The 17,480-nt window shown below is 50.4% G+C and overlaps 2 protein-coding genes across 2 annotated transcripts; both read right to left on the bottom strand.

Moving 5' to 3' along the window:
• Window positions 1-2,517: 2,517 nt before the first annotated feature.
• On the bottom strand, window positions 2,518-8,095 carry LOC116648140 (E3 ubiquitin/ISG15 ligase TRIM25-like). Its single transcript, XM_032429977.1, has 7 exons — window positions 8,080-8,095; window positions 7,117-7,784; window positions 5,759-5,854; window positions 5,316-5,549; window positions 3,998-4,160; window positions 3,714-3,776; window positions 2,518-3,092 (listed from the first exon to the last, which is right to left on the bottom strand). Exons 1-7 carry the CDS (start codon window positions 8,093-8,095, stop codon window positions 2,518-2,520), a joined length of 1,815 nt encoding a protein of 604 aa, XP_032285868.1.
• Window positions 8,096-9,576: 1,481 nt separating this feature from the next.
• Window positions 9,577-10,151, bottom strand: LOC116648098 (60S ribosomal protein L34-like). The gene is made up of 2 exons (XM_032429905.1): window positions 9,947-10,151; window positions 9,577-9,725 (listed from the first exon to the last, which is right to left on the bottom strand). The coding sequence occupies exons 1-2, from the start codon at window positions 10,149-10,151 to the stop codon at window positions 9,577-9,579; spliced, it is 354 nt and encodes a 117-aa protein (XP_032285796.1).
• Window positions 10,152-17,480: the final 7,329 nt, after the last annotated feature.

Raw genomic sequence — 17,480 nt, 5'->3', positions numbered from 1 at the left:
AACAAACAAAACATACACCAAAGCTATAGGACTTGTAGAATTTGTAGAATGTAGATTTGTAGAATGTAATGTTATGCAGCCAGTGAACAAGTCATTTTTGCATTTTGAATAACTTTTTTTTTGCATTTTGAAAGTATGTAGTATTGTTGTAAGTTTTCTTTTCTTTTTTTTTAATATTTTATTTATTTGACAGAGAAAGACACAGCGAGAGAGGGAACACAAGCAGGCGGAGTAGGAGAGGGAGAAGCAGGCTTCCTGCTGAGCAGGGAGCCCGATGTGGGGCTCGATCCCAGGACCCCGGGACCACGAGGAGAGCCGAAGGCAGACGCCTAACGACTGAGCCAGCCAGGCACCCCCACACGGACATTTTTAAAGCGAAATAATCCTTGGTGACAGACTAGTTTATAGCCTATTCAGATTCACAATAAAAAAATATTTGAGTGCTAAGGCGGGAGAAGGAAGGCATGAGAAGTGTGTGGGTGGCGTTCTAGGGACAGTCCCTTCCCTGGTGTCTCCGCAGTGGGGGAAAGGGAAAGGGTAGGGTTCACAGACATGGATTATCCAAGAGCACTGGCTGATCTTGCACCGGGGAGGACCCCTCTAGCATATTTCTGCCATGAGGCACATGCTGAGCCATGAGCAGAAAATATTGACATTTTGGTCTGCTGGCTAGCCTCCCTGATGTGCAGGCCTGCTTGCCATTTGGCTTTGTGAAATAAAAAGCATTTGAGGACCCCCAGGACTATCATTGTGAACTCCTAGTGGCCTAGGAACTGCAAAGGAAGAGCTGTTTAGGAAAGCAAATACCCCTATTAGTTCAGATGTGGATTTCACACCAACATGTGCCCGAAGGTGTCAGGATGGTTTCCAGCATCACACAGCACCCCATGAAGAGCTGGCAAAGGTAGCTGCCTCCTTGCAAGGAGATGGGGAAAGACTTGGAGATCCATTCGGCTAGTCAGAGCAGACCCCTGCTGTCTCCTTGTACCCTACCCTCGCCTCCTCAGCACTTCTTGACCTCATCCCAGGAAGAATGAAGATTGCAGGGGCTGGGGGTGGGGAGCCAAGATGTAGGCATTTGGGTGTGAAAGACCTCTCCTGAACACGGGGAAAAGTTTACATTTCATTCCTACCTATCAGCATGGCGAACAGCTCATGGGAACAAGAGTGAAGACTCCAGAAAGGAAGGTCAGCAAGAAATCACAGCCACAGTTTGCTTGAGGGTGCCCCACCCTCAGAGACCTTGAGAGTACCCCCTACACCTGATTCCAGTCTGGCCCCATCCTGGCCCTAAAATGACCTCTCCTGATGGGAAACTAGGGTCACTAATTTCTCTTCCAACAGGCCAGGCGGGAATGGAATTCAGGCACACCCGTGGGGCCGGGCGCTGTTTGGCCTGGTTCTGGACCACGTTGCCCGAGGGCTTTTCTCCCAGGACTTGTAGCAGTTCCTCTTCAGAGTCAATCATTAACCTGAGAGCTCCCGCAGAGAAACCGTAGGAACAAGCGGCTGGTTGAGGCTGGAAATGCTGAGGTGGCTTCCCCAGATGGGCCGAGTCCCCAGGCACGCTCCTGCGGTGGCCAGGCAGGAACCTGGCCGGGATCCAGCCTCGCGGGCCAACTTCCGCACACGCTGACCGGGCAGGTGGGATTGCAGAGGCCTGGGTGGGGAAGCAGCCCCTTTGCTTTTGGGCAGTGCGACATGTTAGGAGAGTGGAGGGGGGTGGGCCGAAGGCTGGGGCAAACAGCTTCCAGCCACACAGAGGAGGGTGGAGAGTGGACAGCTTCAGTTTCACATCTGCTCCAGATGTTGGAACAGCAGGTGTATGCGACGCTCTGCTCTGGTCAGTAAGCCCTCAGCCTTTCTTTGGGCCTGAGATCAGCCTGGGTTCCTCGCCTTAACCTCCCAGCCCCCAATTAAGCAACTGGGACAGAACCCTCCGCCACCCAAACCATCGGTTAGGTGCCACTCTCAGCCAGGTCACCTGCGGGGGAGGAGCGCAGAGAAGCCGTCTGCTCCAAGCCCCGCCCACTCAGGCCACAGGGCCTTCGGGAACACGTCCTTGGGCCCCGATGCTGCGGTGCCGGGACCAGCCTGGAGAACCAAGGCCAGGGGCCTCTATGGGGCTTAGGAGGGCGGTCGCCACGGTGGGGGAGACTGTGCACCCGGGTCAGGAATCTGCCCTCCGGAGGCCATCGGACTGTCCCCAGTCCCGGGGGAACTCCAGCCTGTCTCAGAGCCCTTCTCCTGGGGCTGCGGGAACGGAGGGGTCTGCCTGTTTCCTGGGATTCCCGGGACGTCCGGGGCCGCGGGTCGGGAGGCCGGTGGGCCGCCCTCCGCCTCCAACCCGGGGCCGGGACCTCCGGCGGCACCCGCCCCCGGCGCCCCTCCCCGCCCCCGGAGCCCCTCCCCTCCCCCGGCGCCCCTCCCCGCCCCCGGAGCCCCTCCCCGCCCCCGGAGCCCCTCGCCGCCCCCGGCGCCCCTCCCCGCGGGCCCAGCCAGCGCTCTAGTCCAGCTTTATTGACCGCGGCCTACGCCCCCCTCCGGGTGCTGCTTGAGCGTGACCGAGGCGCCGCTGCTGACCATGACCGCGGGGTAGAGCGGCTCCAGGAAGGAGACGAGGAAGCGGTAGAGCAGGCTCACGCCGCCCGCCACGCAGTAGAAGGAGAGGCAGCCGGCGCCGCAGTCGAGCGCCACGCCGAGCGTGCGCTGGTAGCCGCCGTGCAGCACCGTCTGCGTGTTGTTGTGCCACACGGAGAACTTGAGCGAGTCCCACTCCAGGCACCACGAGTAGGGGTTGCGGCCCAGCAGGTAGACGACGTTGCGGCGCGGGCGGCCGCCGAGCGGGGGGCTGCGGCGGTAGGTGACGCCCAGGCACACCCACGAGTTGGACACGTCGGCCTCCCAGTAGTGGCGGCCCTCGGACAGGCCGCGCGAGCACAGCACCTGCGGCCACTGCTTGAAGCCCGGGAAGGGGCCGCCCGCGGCGAAGGGCTCCAGCAGGATGCCCAGGTTCAGCACCGAGTGGGTCTCCTTGAACAGGAACAGCTCCTCGCTGGCCGTGGTGGGGTCAAAGTTCAGGTTGCAGTAACCTGGGGGGAGGGGACGTGAAAGGGAGCCCGGGTGAGCGCCCCCGGGGCTGAGGACAGGAGACTGAACGGGACTGAGGGAAGGTCAAGGGCTCCTGGAGGAGGTGACTCAGGGATTCACCAGAGAGACCCCCTATATCTCAGAGAAGTCACTGAGATGTGCCTCCCAGCCCTGCCCCGGAGAGGGGCTGCAGAAGCAGCAAAGGAAAAGGGAGATTGTCTGAGGAAGAAATGGACAGTGTCATCCAAGCTGGCTTGGCTAAAGCCCAGGGTGTGTGTGTGTGTCGGGGGGAGGGGGGGATACTGGCAGGCACCGAACTGAGGGCAGAGGTTGTGCCCCACCAGAGCCAGGGAGGATGGCAGAACCAGCAGCTGGGCCATAGGCAGGTCCTTGCCCCACCCATGGGGAGGACAGGATAGTCCTCCCCTCCCTATCAGGGCCTTGGAGTCACAGGCTGAGTCCTTCTGAGATCTCCAGGCGCCAGTGGGAGGTCAGAGAGCTGGCATCTCTCTGGAGCCCTGGTCTGAATGCAGGCGGGGCTGGGGAAGACAATGCCCCCCCGTGGGGGGGGCTGCCCCTTTCTTTCCCACCCATTGTTCTGGACCCCAGCACTGAGGACTCACACTTGAGAAGTGTTTTTCTGTCCACAGCTGGGGGCAGCACCTCATAGGAGTTCATCTTAATGCCTGGGGGAGATGGAGGGGCTTTGCTGAGGACACTCTTCGAGCCCAGTGTCCTTCCGGAGAGAGGCATGGGCTTCCAGGAGGCTGCGTCACCTGGGGGAAGGTGCACAGGGGCAGGCAGGGCTCTCTGCAAGTGCCTGGAACCCCGAACACTGCCCTGTGGGGCAGTCCCACCCCCCGAATGCAGGTGAGTCTCCGCTGGCCCCGGGCTGCCCGGTACTGACCCTTCAGGAGGAGCTGACTGATGAAGCTGAGACCCACATCCATCAGCCGGCTGCGGAGCTCCGCCAGGGTCTCTGGCAACTGGAGGAAGGTCTGCTTCTCCTCACAGCTGGTTCCCATCAGGGGTTCCACATAGGCAGGGAAGTGCTTCAGCCTGGGGAACTCCTGAAGGGAGGGAGCGGCCAGCGGTTCCCCTGTGAGCCAGGGCCCAGGCGGATGCCAGGAGCTCCCGCTTATGCTAGGGGCTCCGGGGTCCCCAGAATCACGGGCAGGTGGACAAATGGCTCGTTTTCAAACCTGGACGTCTCTCTCCCTTCCTGCTGGTTGTGAGGTCTTAGATGAGGGCTTTGCCAAAAGCGTGGCTGCTCTGGCCTAGTGCATCAGGCAAAGTGTATGAGAAACAATGGGAAGAGGATTTCTTTTGAGCTTTTAATCGCTTAGTGAAAAACCTTGGGGCGCCTGGGTGGCTCAGTCGTTAAGCGTCTGCCTTCGGCTCAGGTCATGATCCCAGGGTCCTGGGATCGAGCCCCGCATCGGGCTCCCTGCTCGGCAGGAGGCCTACTTCTCCCTCTCCCTCTCCCCCTGCTTGTGTTCCCTCTCTCGCTGTGTCTCTGTCAAATAAATAAATAAAATCTTAAAAAAAAAAAAAAGAAAAGAAAAACCTTGCCAAATGGTTCCTGGGGGGGGGGGGGGGGGGGGGGGGAGGGGTGGGCGGCGCGGCTGGACACGGTGAGCAACAGCTCTAGAAATTAGAAATCTGCTCCCGGGCACGTGATACCAGCTGAAGAAAGGAGGTCTGTGCTGAGTCCGGAGTTCCCCAGCACGGGGTTTGGGTAGCCCTGGGTCCCGCTGTCACCCAAACCTCCGCTGGCGACCCTGCCTGCTACCCTCTTGTAGCAGCAACGGGCTGGGGACCAGACCAGGGCTGGGGAAGGAAAAGGGACTTCGTTCCAGGCTATATGGATTGTTCTGGTCTCGCTTCCAGCCCTGGCCTGGGCTAGTCTGGAGAAACATATAGACTGTGGCAGATACTTGGAATCCCGGGGTCCACTCCCTTCTGTTCCAGGGAAGTGAAGGCAGGAAAGTTAGGGTAAGGCTGAGTGCTGAGGTGGAGGAAGAAGCCAAGTGGGTTGGTGTAAGCTCAGGGCCTATGGCCTGGGAGGGGGAGCCTCCCGGAGGCTGAAGAATGGACAAAGAGACGCAGCCCCAAATGCTGATCACTTAATCCTAGGTCTGGGCAGATCTGGTGCACCTACAGGTGGAGGGGGGCAGAGGCTGGATCAGGGCCTGGGGCAGAGACAGGGGTGGGGGGGGCCTCACCTGCAGAAACTGCTGGTCACTCCTGTTGGCAAGCAGGGTGCGGAGCCAGATGCTGTCCCCCTCCAGCTTCAGGAGCCGGTTGTGGCTCTGCTGGATGGAGCTGCCTAGCTTCCCCAGAGCGGCGGCCTCCTCTTTCTCCACAAAATCCAAGACCTTCATCTGCAGCTGTCTGACCTCCTGGATGATCTCTGAGAAGCAGGTGTTCACCTCCTCCCGTGTTGTCTGGATCAGTTTCTGTGGGAGGGTGGGGTGGACGGTGTGTCGAGAGGCATCTCTGAGCCCCAGCCGGGTACCCCTAGTCTTATGGCCTGGAGCGTGCCTCGGCATCCTGTTGCTGACTGCCGGGCTACATGACATCCACGCCAAGGCCTTAGAGTGGCCCTCAGCCTGATGCAGGGCACTGCGGGGAAGCCGGGGCCTGGGAGAGGGCGGGCCAGCCTTACCGAGAGAAAGGCCACCTGCCCTCGGTGCTTCTGGCTGTCAGAGTTGATGATCAGCATCTGGTTTTCCACATTGGCCTGGACCTTCCGAACCTCCACCTGGGAGCGAGAGGGAGGAGGAGAGGGCCCTGATTCGGAGAGGTGGCCTCGGAGAAGCCCTTCTACAAGCCCAGAGGAGACATACCTCTTACATTCCTAAGATGCCTACATGAGAGAGACCAGAGCTGAAGGGCAGATGACCTGGGGTCTACCCTCTGCTTGTGGTCTCTTACTCCCTGAGACTCTCTCCCCATTCTTAGGACTCAGGTTCTCTGCTCCTGACAGTGACGACCACCGGGTCTCAGGTTACAGAAAGGGGCTGTGGAGGGTTCAGGGGCTTGAGAGGCAGCAGTGGGTCGAGGAGGGACTTATCAGATATGGAGCCCCGGAGATACCTTGCTGGGGGTGGCCCTGCCTGGCCCAGGCAGCCCTGTGTCCCAAGTCCCTCTACAGAGAAGCCTTCAGTCTCCACCCGTCACAGCAACGGGCACGTTCTTGTTTATAATAGATGACAGAACTGTGCCGTTCCAAGTGCCTGTCCAGGAACTGTTGCTGGTGCACCGTCAAGTTAAGAAGCTCAAGCCAGACTATAAATCAACACACTGCTTGCTTCGTTCACCAAGTCTTGCTATGGAAAAAGTGTCAGCTGAGCTCAACAGGGTGGTGAATGGGTTTACATTCCGGCCGGGCCTCCTGGCCATGGACCGTTCCTGGGTGGCTATGTGGGAAGAGCACCCGTACTGAATACACGTGAGGGAATGTCTGAAATCTAAGTGTTCCCCTCGAAAAAGCAGTACAACTATATTAAACAAAAGTTGAAAGTAGAGAAAAGGAGGGAGCCTGGCTGGCTCAGTTGGTTAAGCGACTGCCTTCGGCTCAGGTCATGATCCTGGAGTCCCGGGATTGAGTCCCGCATCTGGCTGCCTGCTCATCAGGGAGTCTGCTTCTCCCTCTGACCCTCCCCCCTCTCATGTGCTCTCTCTCTCTCTCTCAAATAAATAAATAAAATCTTAAAAAAAAAAAAAAAAGTAGAGAAAAGGAGGGGATATGCCCCACCTGACACGACAGGTTTTCTCTCAGACTTTCCTTTTGCTGTGCAACAACAACAACAACAAAAGAACCTAGAACTCGTACATACAACTCGGGACCCTCGCTCATCGAACTCGCCAACCCTTTCTCATGTCGTGGCGCGTCCGCCCCCATGACCATCACTTGGATGGTTGTGTAACTGCCCCCCAAGGACTGGTGTGCCCCGGCTTGTGAAGACAGTTACCCTCCGTGAGAGCCTCAGAACCGTGAGGTCCCAGCTCCCCTCGCCTCACCTCCTTGCGGGCCCGCTCCTCCTCCAGGGGGAGGGTGTCGTGGTTCTTGTGCTCCTCCAGCAGGCAGGCCCCGCACACACAGCAGCCTTCCGTGCGGCAGTACAGGGCCCGCAGCTTGCGGTGCTTCCGGCACAGGCGGCTCTGGAGGTCCCACACGGGCTCCAGCAGCTGGTGGTCCCGGAACGCCTGGTCCTCGAAGTGGCTGAGCAGGTGCTTCTCGCACAGGGAGGCCATGCACTGCAGACAGGACTTGACTGACTTGAGCTTCTGCGGAGAACAGAAGTCGCAGGGCACGTCCCCGGGCCCCGCCAGGATCCGGGAGGATCCCAAGGTCTGGCCCTTGGCCTGGGTGAAGCAGGTCACCATCTCCTCCAGGATGCCGTTCTTGCAGAGGCGCGGTCTGGAGGGGAAGCTCTCTCGGCAGTGGGGGCAGTAGAGGGTCTCGCCCACGGAGGCCTGGTGGTCCCAGAAACCTTGGAGGCAGCTCATGCAGAAGTTGTGCCCGCAGGCGGTGGTGACCGGGTTGCGGAACACCTCCAGGCAAATGGGACAGAGGACTTGGTCCTCGAATGTGCGGAGACTGCTGTTACTCATCAGGAGCTGGGTTTGGGGAGGTCTCGAGGGCTGGGCAGGGGGCTGCAGGGCTGGGTTGTGGTCCTGGGCTAGCCCTGAGAAGATAGAGCAGAGCCATGAAGAAGCCACAGCAGGAGCTGAGGGGCCTTTCAGGGGTACACCAGTCCTTCCCATACAAGCAGCTGTCTGCCCATGGGGTACAGAGACTGTGTCATCGGTCAGCCCACATGGGGGGCATGACATGGGGATTGTGTTCTCCGTGTCCCAGCCCTAACTCCTGCAACACATCTTGGAGAAGCCAGCGGATGGCAGAAAGAAGTCACATCAATGTCAGGGAAAGGAGCCACTTCTCTGGCCCTTCAGAAAAAGGTAGGAAGCACAAGTACTTACGGGAAACCTTCTGCATGTCAGGGAGGGCTAGAGGCTCGGCTGCCCTAGGATGGGAGAGAATAGAACCCCCGGGCACTGAGGTGCAGGTGTCTTGCCCTGGTCCCACTTCACCAGCTGTTGGGAGGGTCCCCCTCAGTCCTGTGTGCCCCCACCCCAGCCCTCTCCATCTCTTGGGATCTGATGGCTGCCTTCGTACCTTTCCCTTTGGTGGCTGTTTTCGTGATCTCCCTATCAAGTTGGCCCCCCTCCTCAAAGATTTCCCCCAGCTTTGTTCCCTGACATCACAGTTCAAGTGTGACCAGCCCCAGCATTCTGCTTGTGATGTCAGCAGGGCAAAAGGTGCGCCACTGGACATGCTCGGCCTCTCCATGGGTGATGCTTTACTCCACAGCCTTCACCCCAGGAGGTGAAGTCGCTGTTGCACCTGGGGCTTCGTGCACTGGACCTAAGGGACTCACATTACCAACCAGAGAGGAAAATGGCATCTAAGTGGCAGTCGGATCTTGGACAACTCCTTTAATCTCTCTGGATCATGGTTCTTTTCTTGTGAATCGACAGGGTTGTTATAGGAGATGATATTTCAAGGCCCCTTCTTGGTCTAAAGTTGAATGATCAACATTATCTGACTGGTGATCCTAAAAACTGTTGCTTCCACTCTGGTTCTGATCCTCAGAAGAAAAAAAGGGATGAGCGAAGCGGAAGAGAGATTCTCATTGCTCTATAATTGCTTCTTTGTTAAAGGTTTCTGTTTTCCATTCTCCCCCACCCAACAGGATAAATGCCCTGAAAAGCTTGCAGTATATCACTGTCTTGCTCCAATAGGTTAGCGTGGCCCTGTTTGTTGTATAGAAAAGGTAAATAGAAGGCATCCGTTTCTCATTTCCCCATCTCAGAGGAAAAATTTTCAACATTTCTTCATTAAATATGATGTTTGCTATAGGTTTATTATAGATAACTGTATCAGATTATGTAGACTCCTTTTCCTTCCTGGTTTGCTAAGAGTTTTTATCTGGAATGGATATTGACTTTTATCTAATTCTTCTTCTGCATCTTTTGAAATGATCGTAAGCATTGCCTCTTTTATTCTGTGAATGTGGCAATTCTGTATTTACTGATTTTCATTCTTAACCAACCTTGTATTCTGGAATGAACTCTACTTGGTCATGATGTGTTATGCTTTTTATATATGCTGGATTCAACTTGTTAATATTGTCATAGGATTTTTGCATCTATGTTCATGAATGAAATTGGCCTGGAATTTTCCTTTTATGTAATGTCCTTGTCAAGTTTTGGTATTAAGGTATGGTAGCTTCATAAAATGAGTTCAGGAGTGTTCTTTATTGCTTATTTGGAAGAGTAAGATTGATATTATTTCTTCCTTAAATGTTTGGCAGTATTCAGTGGTAAAGCCGCCTAGGCCCTGAGTGTTTTTTGTGGAAGAGTTTTTTTTTTTTTAAGCCTTCTGATTTTTTTTATTACTCAAAAAAGCTTCATTGTTTATTTAGCTTTCTGACTCTGTGCTTGTGCCTTCGACACTTTCACAATGATTTTCTGCTCCTTGATAAGGAAAGCACACTTGGTCCTGTCATGAACACACTCAGCACACATGGAACCACCATAGGCCCTGCTGATGTGTTTTTTCATTTCATTTCATTTCATTTCATTTCATTTATTTATTTATTTATTTGACAGAGAGACACAGAGAGAGAGGGAACACAAGCAGGGGGAGTGGGAGAGGGAGAAGCAGGCTTCCCGCTGAGCAGAGAGCCCGACGTGGGGCTCGATCCCAGGACCCTTGGGATCATGACCTGAGCCGAAGGCAGACCCTTAACGACGGAGCCACCCAGGCGCCCCTGTTTTTTCATTTTAGACAACCTCGTAAGGACTTTAGGTCTCATAGCACGAACTCCTTGAAGTCGGCCTGGGCCCACACCACATGCAGATTTGGGTGATTTCCCAACCTTCTTGGTATAAAGGTAAATGATTCTATTACCAGGGGTTTGGGACAGCCTAGTTTTGTTAGAGGCTGTATCGTAGGACAGCCTATGACAGCAGGTCAAATGCTGGACCATTCTGAATGCCTATGGATGCTGTCCCCGGATGTGGAAGGGTTATTAATTACATACTCAACTTCTTTCAGAGATTTAGAATTATTCATATTGTCTGTTTGTTCTTGTATCAATTTTGGTAAATGGTGTTTTCCTGGGAATTTGTCCATTTTATCTAAATTTTCAAATTCTTTTGGTATAAAGTTGTTTATAACATCCACTTATAATTATTAACCTAATATAAAATTTGCATTTTAATCATTTTTATATACAATTCAGTGGTATTAAGTATATTCACAATGTTAAACAATCATTATGTAGTGATATCTATAAATAGTGATATAGTCATAGTGATTTATATCCAAAACTTTTTCATCACCTTTAACAGAAACTTTGTAACCCTTAAGCAATAATTCCACTGTCCCCTCCCCTTCCTGCCCCTAATAACTTCTAATCTTTCTATCTCTATGAATTTGCCTATTTTATATGAGTGAAATCATATGATAGTTGTCCTTTTGAGTCTTATTTCACTTAATGTTTTCAAGGTTCATGTTATAGCATGTATCAGAATTCCTGTTTATGGCTGGATAATATTCCACTATACCACATTCTGTTTGCTCATTTGTTGATGGACACTTGGGTTGCCTCTCCCTTTTGGCTATCATGAATAATGCTAGAACATGGGTGAATAGATATCTTGAGTCCCTGCTTTCAATTCAGTACCTATAATCCTTATAAAGACTGTAGGATCTGTATTTGTGTCCCCTTTTTATTTTTTATTTATTATTTTATTTTATTTTATTTTTTTAAAGATTTATTTATTTATTTATTTGAGAGAGAGAGAATGAGAGAGAGCAAGCACATGAGAGGGGGGAGGGTCAGAGGGAGAAGCAGACTCCCTGCCGAGCAGGGAGCCTGATGCAGGACTCGATCCAGGGACTCCAGGATCATGACCTGAGCTGAAGGCAGTCGCTTAACCAACTGAGCCACCCAGGCGCCCTTGTGTCCCCTTTTTATATTCCAGATATCATTTGTATTTTTTTTTCTTGATAAGTCTCAACACTAGGAGTTTATCCATTCTTTAATCTTTTCAAAGAATCAGCTCTTGGTTTTGAGATTTGTATTATGTGTTTGTTTTCCATTTCATTGATTTCTGCTCTTCTCTATATTATTTCCTTTCTGTTACTTTCTTGGGTTGAATTTGCTGTTCTAAGTTCCTGAGATGTTTATATAACAATTTTTAGCCTTTGTTAATACATTTTCCCCCTTTTAATTATTATTTTTAGATTTATTTATATTAGAGAGAGAGAACGGGGGTGGGGGTGGGGAGGAGCAGGGAGAGGAGGGAGAAGCAGACCGGGCCGAGTGCAGGGCTCGATCCCAGGACCTGGGAATCATGACCTGAGCTGAAACCGAGTCAGACACTCAACCGACTGAACCACCCAGGTGCCCTGCTTATTTCTCCTTTTACTTCCATTAGTTTTGAGGCTAGATCATTAGATGTACACAAATTTATAATCATTGTTTTCCTGGTGAATTGTAGTTTTACCACTACTGATTTTTTATTATTCAATTTCCTCCTTCTTCTCTATTATCTTGGTGGCTATACTTTTTTTAAAATCTATTCCCCCCCCCCTTTTTTTTGTAAGGTCTATATCCAGTGTGGGCTCGAACTCACTACCCCAATATCTAGAGCCACATGCTCTAACCGACTAAGCCAGCCAGGCGCCCTGGTGGTTATACTTATTTATTTATTTATTTGTTATTTTTAAAAAAGATTTTATTTATTTATTTGTATGAGAGAGAGCACACACACAAGCAGGGGGGAAGGGGTAGAGGGAGAGGGAGAAGCAGACTCCCTGCTGAGCAGAGAGCCTAATGCAGGGCTCAATCCCAGGACCCTGAGATCATGACCTGAGCCAAAGGCAGATGCTTAACCGACTAAGCCACCCAGGCACCCCTATACTTTTTTAATTATTATTTTTTGGGTAGTTACCCAAGAAATTATAACATACATCATGGCTTATCAAAGTCTAATATAAAGCATTACTTTTTTAAAAAGATTTTATTTCTTATTCGAGAGAGAGAGTGAGCACAAGCAGGAGGCAGGGGTAGAGGGAGAGGGAGAAGCAGACTTTCTGCCAAGCAGGGAGCCACCCGGGCGCCCCCCCCCCCCTTTTAATTGCGTTTTGGGAATGATAAAGTCCCATACTTTATTTTTTATTTAAAAATTTTTTTAGGGGCGCCTGGGTGGCTCAGTCGTTAAGCGTCTGCCTTCGGCTCAGGTCATGATCCCAGGGTCCTGGGATCGAGCCCCGCATCGGGCTCCCTGCTCGGCGGGAGGCCTGCTTCTCCCTCTCCCTCTCCCCCTGCTTGTGTTCCCTCTCTGGCTGTGTCTCTCTCTGTCAAATAAATAAATAAAATCTTTAAAAAAAAAAAAAAAAAATTTTTTTTAAAGTAATCTCTATACCTGACGTGGGGCTCAAACTCACAATTCTTTTTTTTTTTTTTTTTTTTTTTAATTAACATAGAATGTATTATTTGTTTCAGGGGTAGAGGTCTGTGATTCATCAGTCTTACACAATACACAGCGCTCACCATAGTACATACCTTCCCCAGTGTCCATCACCCAGCCACCCCATCCCTCCCACCCCCCTCCACTCCAGCAACCCTCAGTTTGTTTCCTGAGATTAAGAGTCTCTTATGGTTTGTCTCCCTCTCTGGTTTTGTCTTGTTTCATTTTTCCCTCCCTTCCCCTCTGATCCTCTGTCTTGTTTCTCAAATTCCACATATCAGTGAGATCATATGATACCTGTGTCTTTCTCTGATTGACTTATTTTGCTTAGCATAATACCCTCTAGTTCCATCCACATCATTGCAAATGGCAAGATATCATTTTTTGATGGCTGCATAATATTCCATTATATATATATACACCACATCTTCTTTATCCATTCATCTGTCGATGGACATCTAGGCTCTTTCCACACTGTGGCTGTTGTGGACATTGCTGCTATAAACATTGGGGTGCAGGTGCCTCTTCGAACGACTACATTTGTATCTTTGGGGTAAATACCCAGTAGTGCAATTGCATAGGGCTGGGTTGTAGGGTAGCTCTATTTTCAAGTTTTTGAGGAACCTCCATACTGTTTTCCAGAGTGGCTGCACCAGCTTCCATTCCCACCAACAGTGTGGGAGGGTTCCCCTTTCTCTGCATCCTCGCCAACACCTGTTGTTTCCTGACTTGTTAATTTTAGCCATTCTGACTGGTGTGAGGTGTTATCTCATTGAGGTTTTGATTTCGATTTCCCTGATGCTGAGTGATGTTGAGCACTTTTTCATGTGTCTGTTTGCCATTTGCAGAAATGTCTGTTCATGTCTTCTGCCCATTTCTTGATTGGATTATTTGTTCCTTGGGTGTTGAGTTTGATAAGTTCTTTATAGATTTTGGATACTAGCCCTTTATCTGATATGTCGTTTGCGAATATCTTCTCCCATTCTGTCGGTTGTCTTTTGTTTTTGTTGACTGTTTCCTTTGTTGTGCAAAAGCTTTTTATCTTGATGAAGTCCCAACAGTTCATTTTTGCCCTTGCATTCCCTTGCCTTTGGCTACGTGTCTAGGAAGAAGTTGCTGTGCTGGGGTGGAAGAGGTTGCTGCCTGCCTTCTCCTCCAGGATTTTGAAGGATTTCTGTCTCACATTCAGGTCTTTCATTCATTTTGAGTCTGTTTTTGTATGTGGTGTAAGGAAATGGTCCAGTTTCATTCTTCTGTATGTGGCTGTCCAATTTTCCCAACACCATTTGTTGAAGAGACTGTCTTTTTTCCATTGGATATTCTTCCCTGCTTTGTCGAAGATTAGTTGACCATAGAGTTGAGGGTCCATTTCTGGGCTCTCTATTCTGTTCCATTGAACTATGTGTCTGATTTTGTGCCATCGAACTCACAATTCTGAGATCAAGAGTCACATGCTCTTCTGACTGAGCCAGCCAGGTACCCCCTGAAGAACACCTTTTAATATTTCCTTTAATACAAGGTCTGCAGGTGACAAATACTCTCATGTTTTGGTTGTCAAACATGCCTTTGTATCATCTTCAATATTGAAGTGTATTTTCGCTGGGTATAGAATTCTAGGTTGGCAGCTATTTTCTTTCAGCACTTAGGAGATTTAATTCCACTGTGTTCTGGTTTATATTTTTCTTTTTAAAGATTTTTATTTATTTATTGAGAGAGAGAGAATGATAGAGAGCATGAGAGGGGTGAGAGTCAGAGGGAGAAGCAGACTCCCTGCTGAGCAGGGAGTCCGATGCGGGGCTCGATCCCAGGACTCCAGAATCATGACCTGAGCCAAAGGCAGTCACTTAACCAACTGAGCCACCCAGGCGCCCTGCTTTATATTTTTCTGTTGAGAGTTGGCTATAAGTCTTATTGTCCCTCCTTTGCAAGTAACTTTCCTCTCGCTTTTGGTGGCTTTTAAGATTTTCTCCATATTTGTTTTCATCAGTTTTATTATAATATGTGTTTTTATTTCTCCTGCTTAGGATCTGTAGTGATTTTTTTTTTAAGATTTTATTTATTTGAGAGAGAGTGAGCACAAGCAGGGGGAGCAGGAGAGGGAGAAGCAGACTCCCCACTGAGCAAAGAGCCCAATGTGGGGCTCAATACCAGGACCCTAGCTGGAATCATGACCTGAGCCAGAGACAGACACTTAACTGACTGAGCCACCCAGCGCCACCCCTCCCTCACTTTTTTAAAGTAGGCTCCACGCCCAGTGTGGAGCCCAGTGCCAGGCTTGAACTTATGATCCTGAGATCAAGACCTGAGCTGAGATCAAGAGTCAGACGCTTAACCAACTGAGCCACCCAGGCACCCCAGGATTTGGTAGTGATTCTTGAATGCAAGGATGCTTTCTAAGTATCTCAATGTAGCTTGATTCCAGCTTGGGATTTTCATCCATCTGCCTCTGCCCAGGTTCTGAAGACTGTCCCCAGCCATTAGAGCAGCGGCTTGGTTATTTCCTCCCTGCCTCCAGCAGTTTTTGCTCTCACTCAGCGTTCTGCAGGCCTCCATGACTCAGCTTTGGTCATCAGTGCCTACTGCAGCTCTGGGCATGCAGTGGCTGTGCAGAAAATGGCAGCAAATAAGTGGATGTCTACTCTAGCCCTGTGATAGAGGTGACAGAACTGAGAAATACTAGCCGCAGGGTATAAACTATCCTTCTGCCAACGAACTTCCTGCACCTTCTCCAACCTTGGGTCTAGTTCAAGAAGCCTTCCAATCCTCCTTTTTCAAATATGTACTTATTGGCTATCCATCACAATTTAACAAAGCAGGACATATTTTGAGGATGTTGTACTCTTTGATTTGCCAACTGTGTAGAGGGCGCATGTGCAAAGTTATCAGAATGAAATGTGAGTAGAACCAATGGCCTAGCCTTGTACATAAAGAATGATCGAGGATAATCTAAGGGATATTGCTCACTATTTCCTTACAGGAAAGCTAAGACATACACACAGCCTGGGGCACCTGGCTGGCTCAGTCAGTAGAGCATGCAACTGTTGATCTCAGGGTCCATGAGTTCAAGTTCCACATTGGGCATAAAGCTTGCTTTAAAAAAAAAAAAAGCCGTTTAGATAAATTTTCCCTTAAAAAGGGGGGTGTGTGTGCCTGGGTGGCTCAGTTGGCTAAGCATCTGACTTCGGCTCAGGTCATGATCTCGGGGTCCTGGGATTGAGCCCTGTGTTGGGCTCCTTGCTCAGTGGAGAGTCTGCTTATCTCTCTGCTTCCCCTCCCACCGGCTCGTGCTCTCGCTCTCTCTCTCGCTCTCAAATAAAATCTTAAAATAAAAAATACAATATTCTCTCCATGTTGTTTTGTTAGAAATCATTAACAGAAAAATGACATCAGCTAAAAACACATACATTTAGATATGAGACTTAGATTTTGAGCTGTCAAGCTTGACTTGGGGAAAATAAACACAGAGGAGGTAATAGCCACAAAAGAAAGCCCACAAGGGCAAAAGCTACAGCTTGCAAGGGCAAGAACTAGAATTAGTTAGATTGAGTTAAATTTCCATCATAACATTTCATGGAAAACAATGATCTTAATAAAAATATTTTAAAGTAAAAATGAAAATAAAAATAGAAAACAGAGACAACTTAATTGTACTGTATAGAAAACTCATCAAGGAATTAAACTGGCTTAATGGGAGTTATAGTTCACTCTAAGGGAAAGCTTTGATGGAAATCTGTGTGGTGTGATTCTTATTAAAAATTTAGCTCTGGGCCGTCACCTCGGCTTTATGACTGAGCAGATTCAGCAACAAATGATCTATTGCAAATGCTGATGCTGTATGGAGCCTCCAGTGGTCCCTGACTGGAGAATTACCATGAAGAACTCCAGGGTTTTGGAAAATATCCATGCCTTCTTTTGCAGATAACTCTTCTCCTTTTGAGAATCAGGTACCTAACTATGGGACATCAAGTGACCATGTGGCGTGGACTGCCGGTCACAAACTAGGGGTTGTCTAACCCACCACGCCGTTTTGAGTATTTAACCTAGCCCAGAAATAGATGTCACGGTCTCTCAGACCTGGGAACAGTGAGTGTTGGCACTGTTTCATTGTTGGGGAGAGGGCAAGGTCACCTTGTGTAGAGTACCTGTATCGTGTTATGTAGAGGCATAAAATTGTTTTTATTGTTTTAGATTCAAATACACATCGAAGCACGTATAGGATGCTAGGTGGCCAGAGGTGGCAGACAGAACTGGCTGTTCTTACCTCCCAGCGCTAACCCCCCCCACCAAGACTCTGCCCTGTGCCCCTGGGGCTGGGAAGCTGCCAAGCACAATTCCCCTTTACCAGCTCGTTCCAGGACAGGTTCACCCATGGGGAACGTGAGAGGGAGACTGCAAGGCTAGAGGCAAAAAAGAAGGGACATGCTCTTTCCTGTTGCCAGAGAAACCACAACAAACATGGCTTCGCTCCGGCGGCCACAGCTGGTCCCAGGAGTAGTGTGGTCCTAGAACCAGCCTCACTGAGCCCCCTGAGATGGCAGCATCTCCTCTGTGGGGCCCCTCCTGCAAGCCTCTACCTTTTAACAGTCCCAACCTCTTCCCTTTGTTCCCCCGCCCTGGGAGCAGTAACTGTGTCCGGCAGTCACTACGTCTGTGTCACCTCAGTGTCCCTCGGGGCCCTTTCCTCTTCTTACCACCTGTTAACTGCTGTGGTCGCTCTTCCACTGGACCCTGGCTGATACAAACACATACCTTGTTTCTACGTTTGTGTGTACACGACGTCTCCCCAACTGTAAGCACCCTATAGGAGGGGGCGATCTAATGCCTTCTGAGGGTCCCAC

Source organism: Phoca vitulina, unplaced genomic scaffold, assembly GCF_004348235.1.
Source record: "Phoca vitulina isolate PV1807 unplaced genomic scaffold, GSC_HSeal_1.0 scaffold41, whole genome shotgun sequence".
Taxonomy (NCBI): domain Eukaryota; kingdom Metazoa; phylum Chordata; class Mammalia; order Carnivora; family Phocidae; genus Phoca; species Phoca vitulina.
Note: the sequence above shows the minus strand (reverse complement) of the source record. Positions and strands in the feature narration are given on the sequence as shown.

What these genes read in the sequence shown, in the direction of transcription:
- LOC116648098 (XM_032429905.1), bottom strand. Translation starts at nt 10,151, where the DNA reads ATGGTCCAGCATTTGACCTGCTGTCATAGGCTGTCCTACGATACAGCC. An exon ending in AGTCCTTACGAGGTTGTCTA is followed by an intron (nt 9,726 to 9,946) that starts AAATGAAAAAAC and finishes TGAAATGAAATG; the next exon opens with AAATGAAAAAACACATCAGC.
- LOC116648140 (XM_032429977.1), bottom strand. An exon ending in GGCAGGTGGCCTTTCTCTCG is followed by an intron (nt 5,550 to 5,758) that starts GTAAGGCTGGCC and finishes ACCCTCCCACAG; the next exon opens with AAACTGATCCAGACAACACG. An exon ending in CAGTCAGCTCCTCCTGAAGG is followed by an intron (nt 3,777 to 3,997) that starts GTCAGTACCGGG and finishes CATCTCCCCCAG; the next exon opens with GCATTAAGATGAACTCCTAT.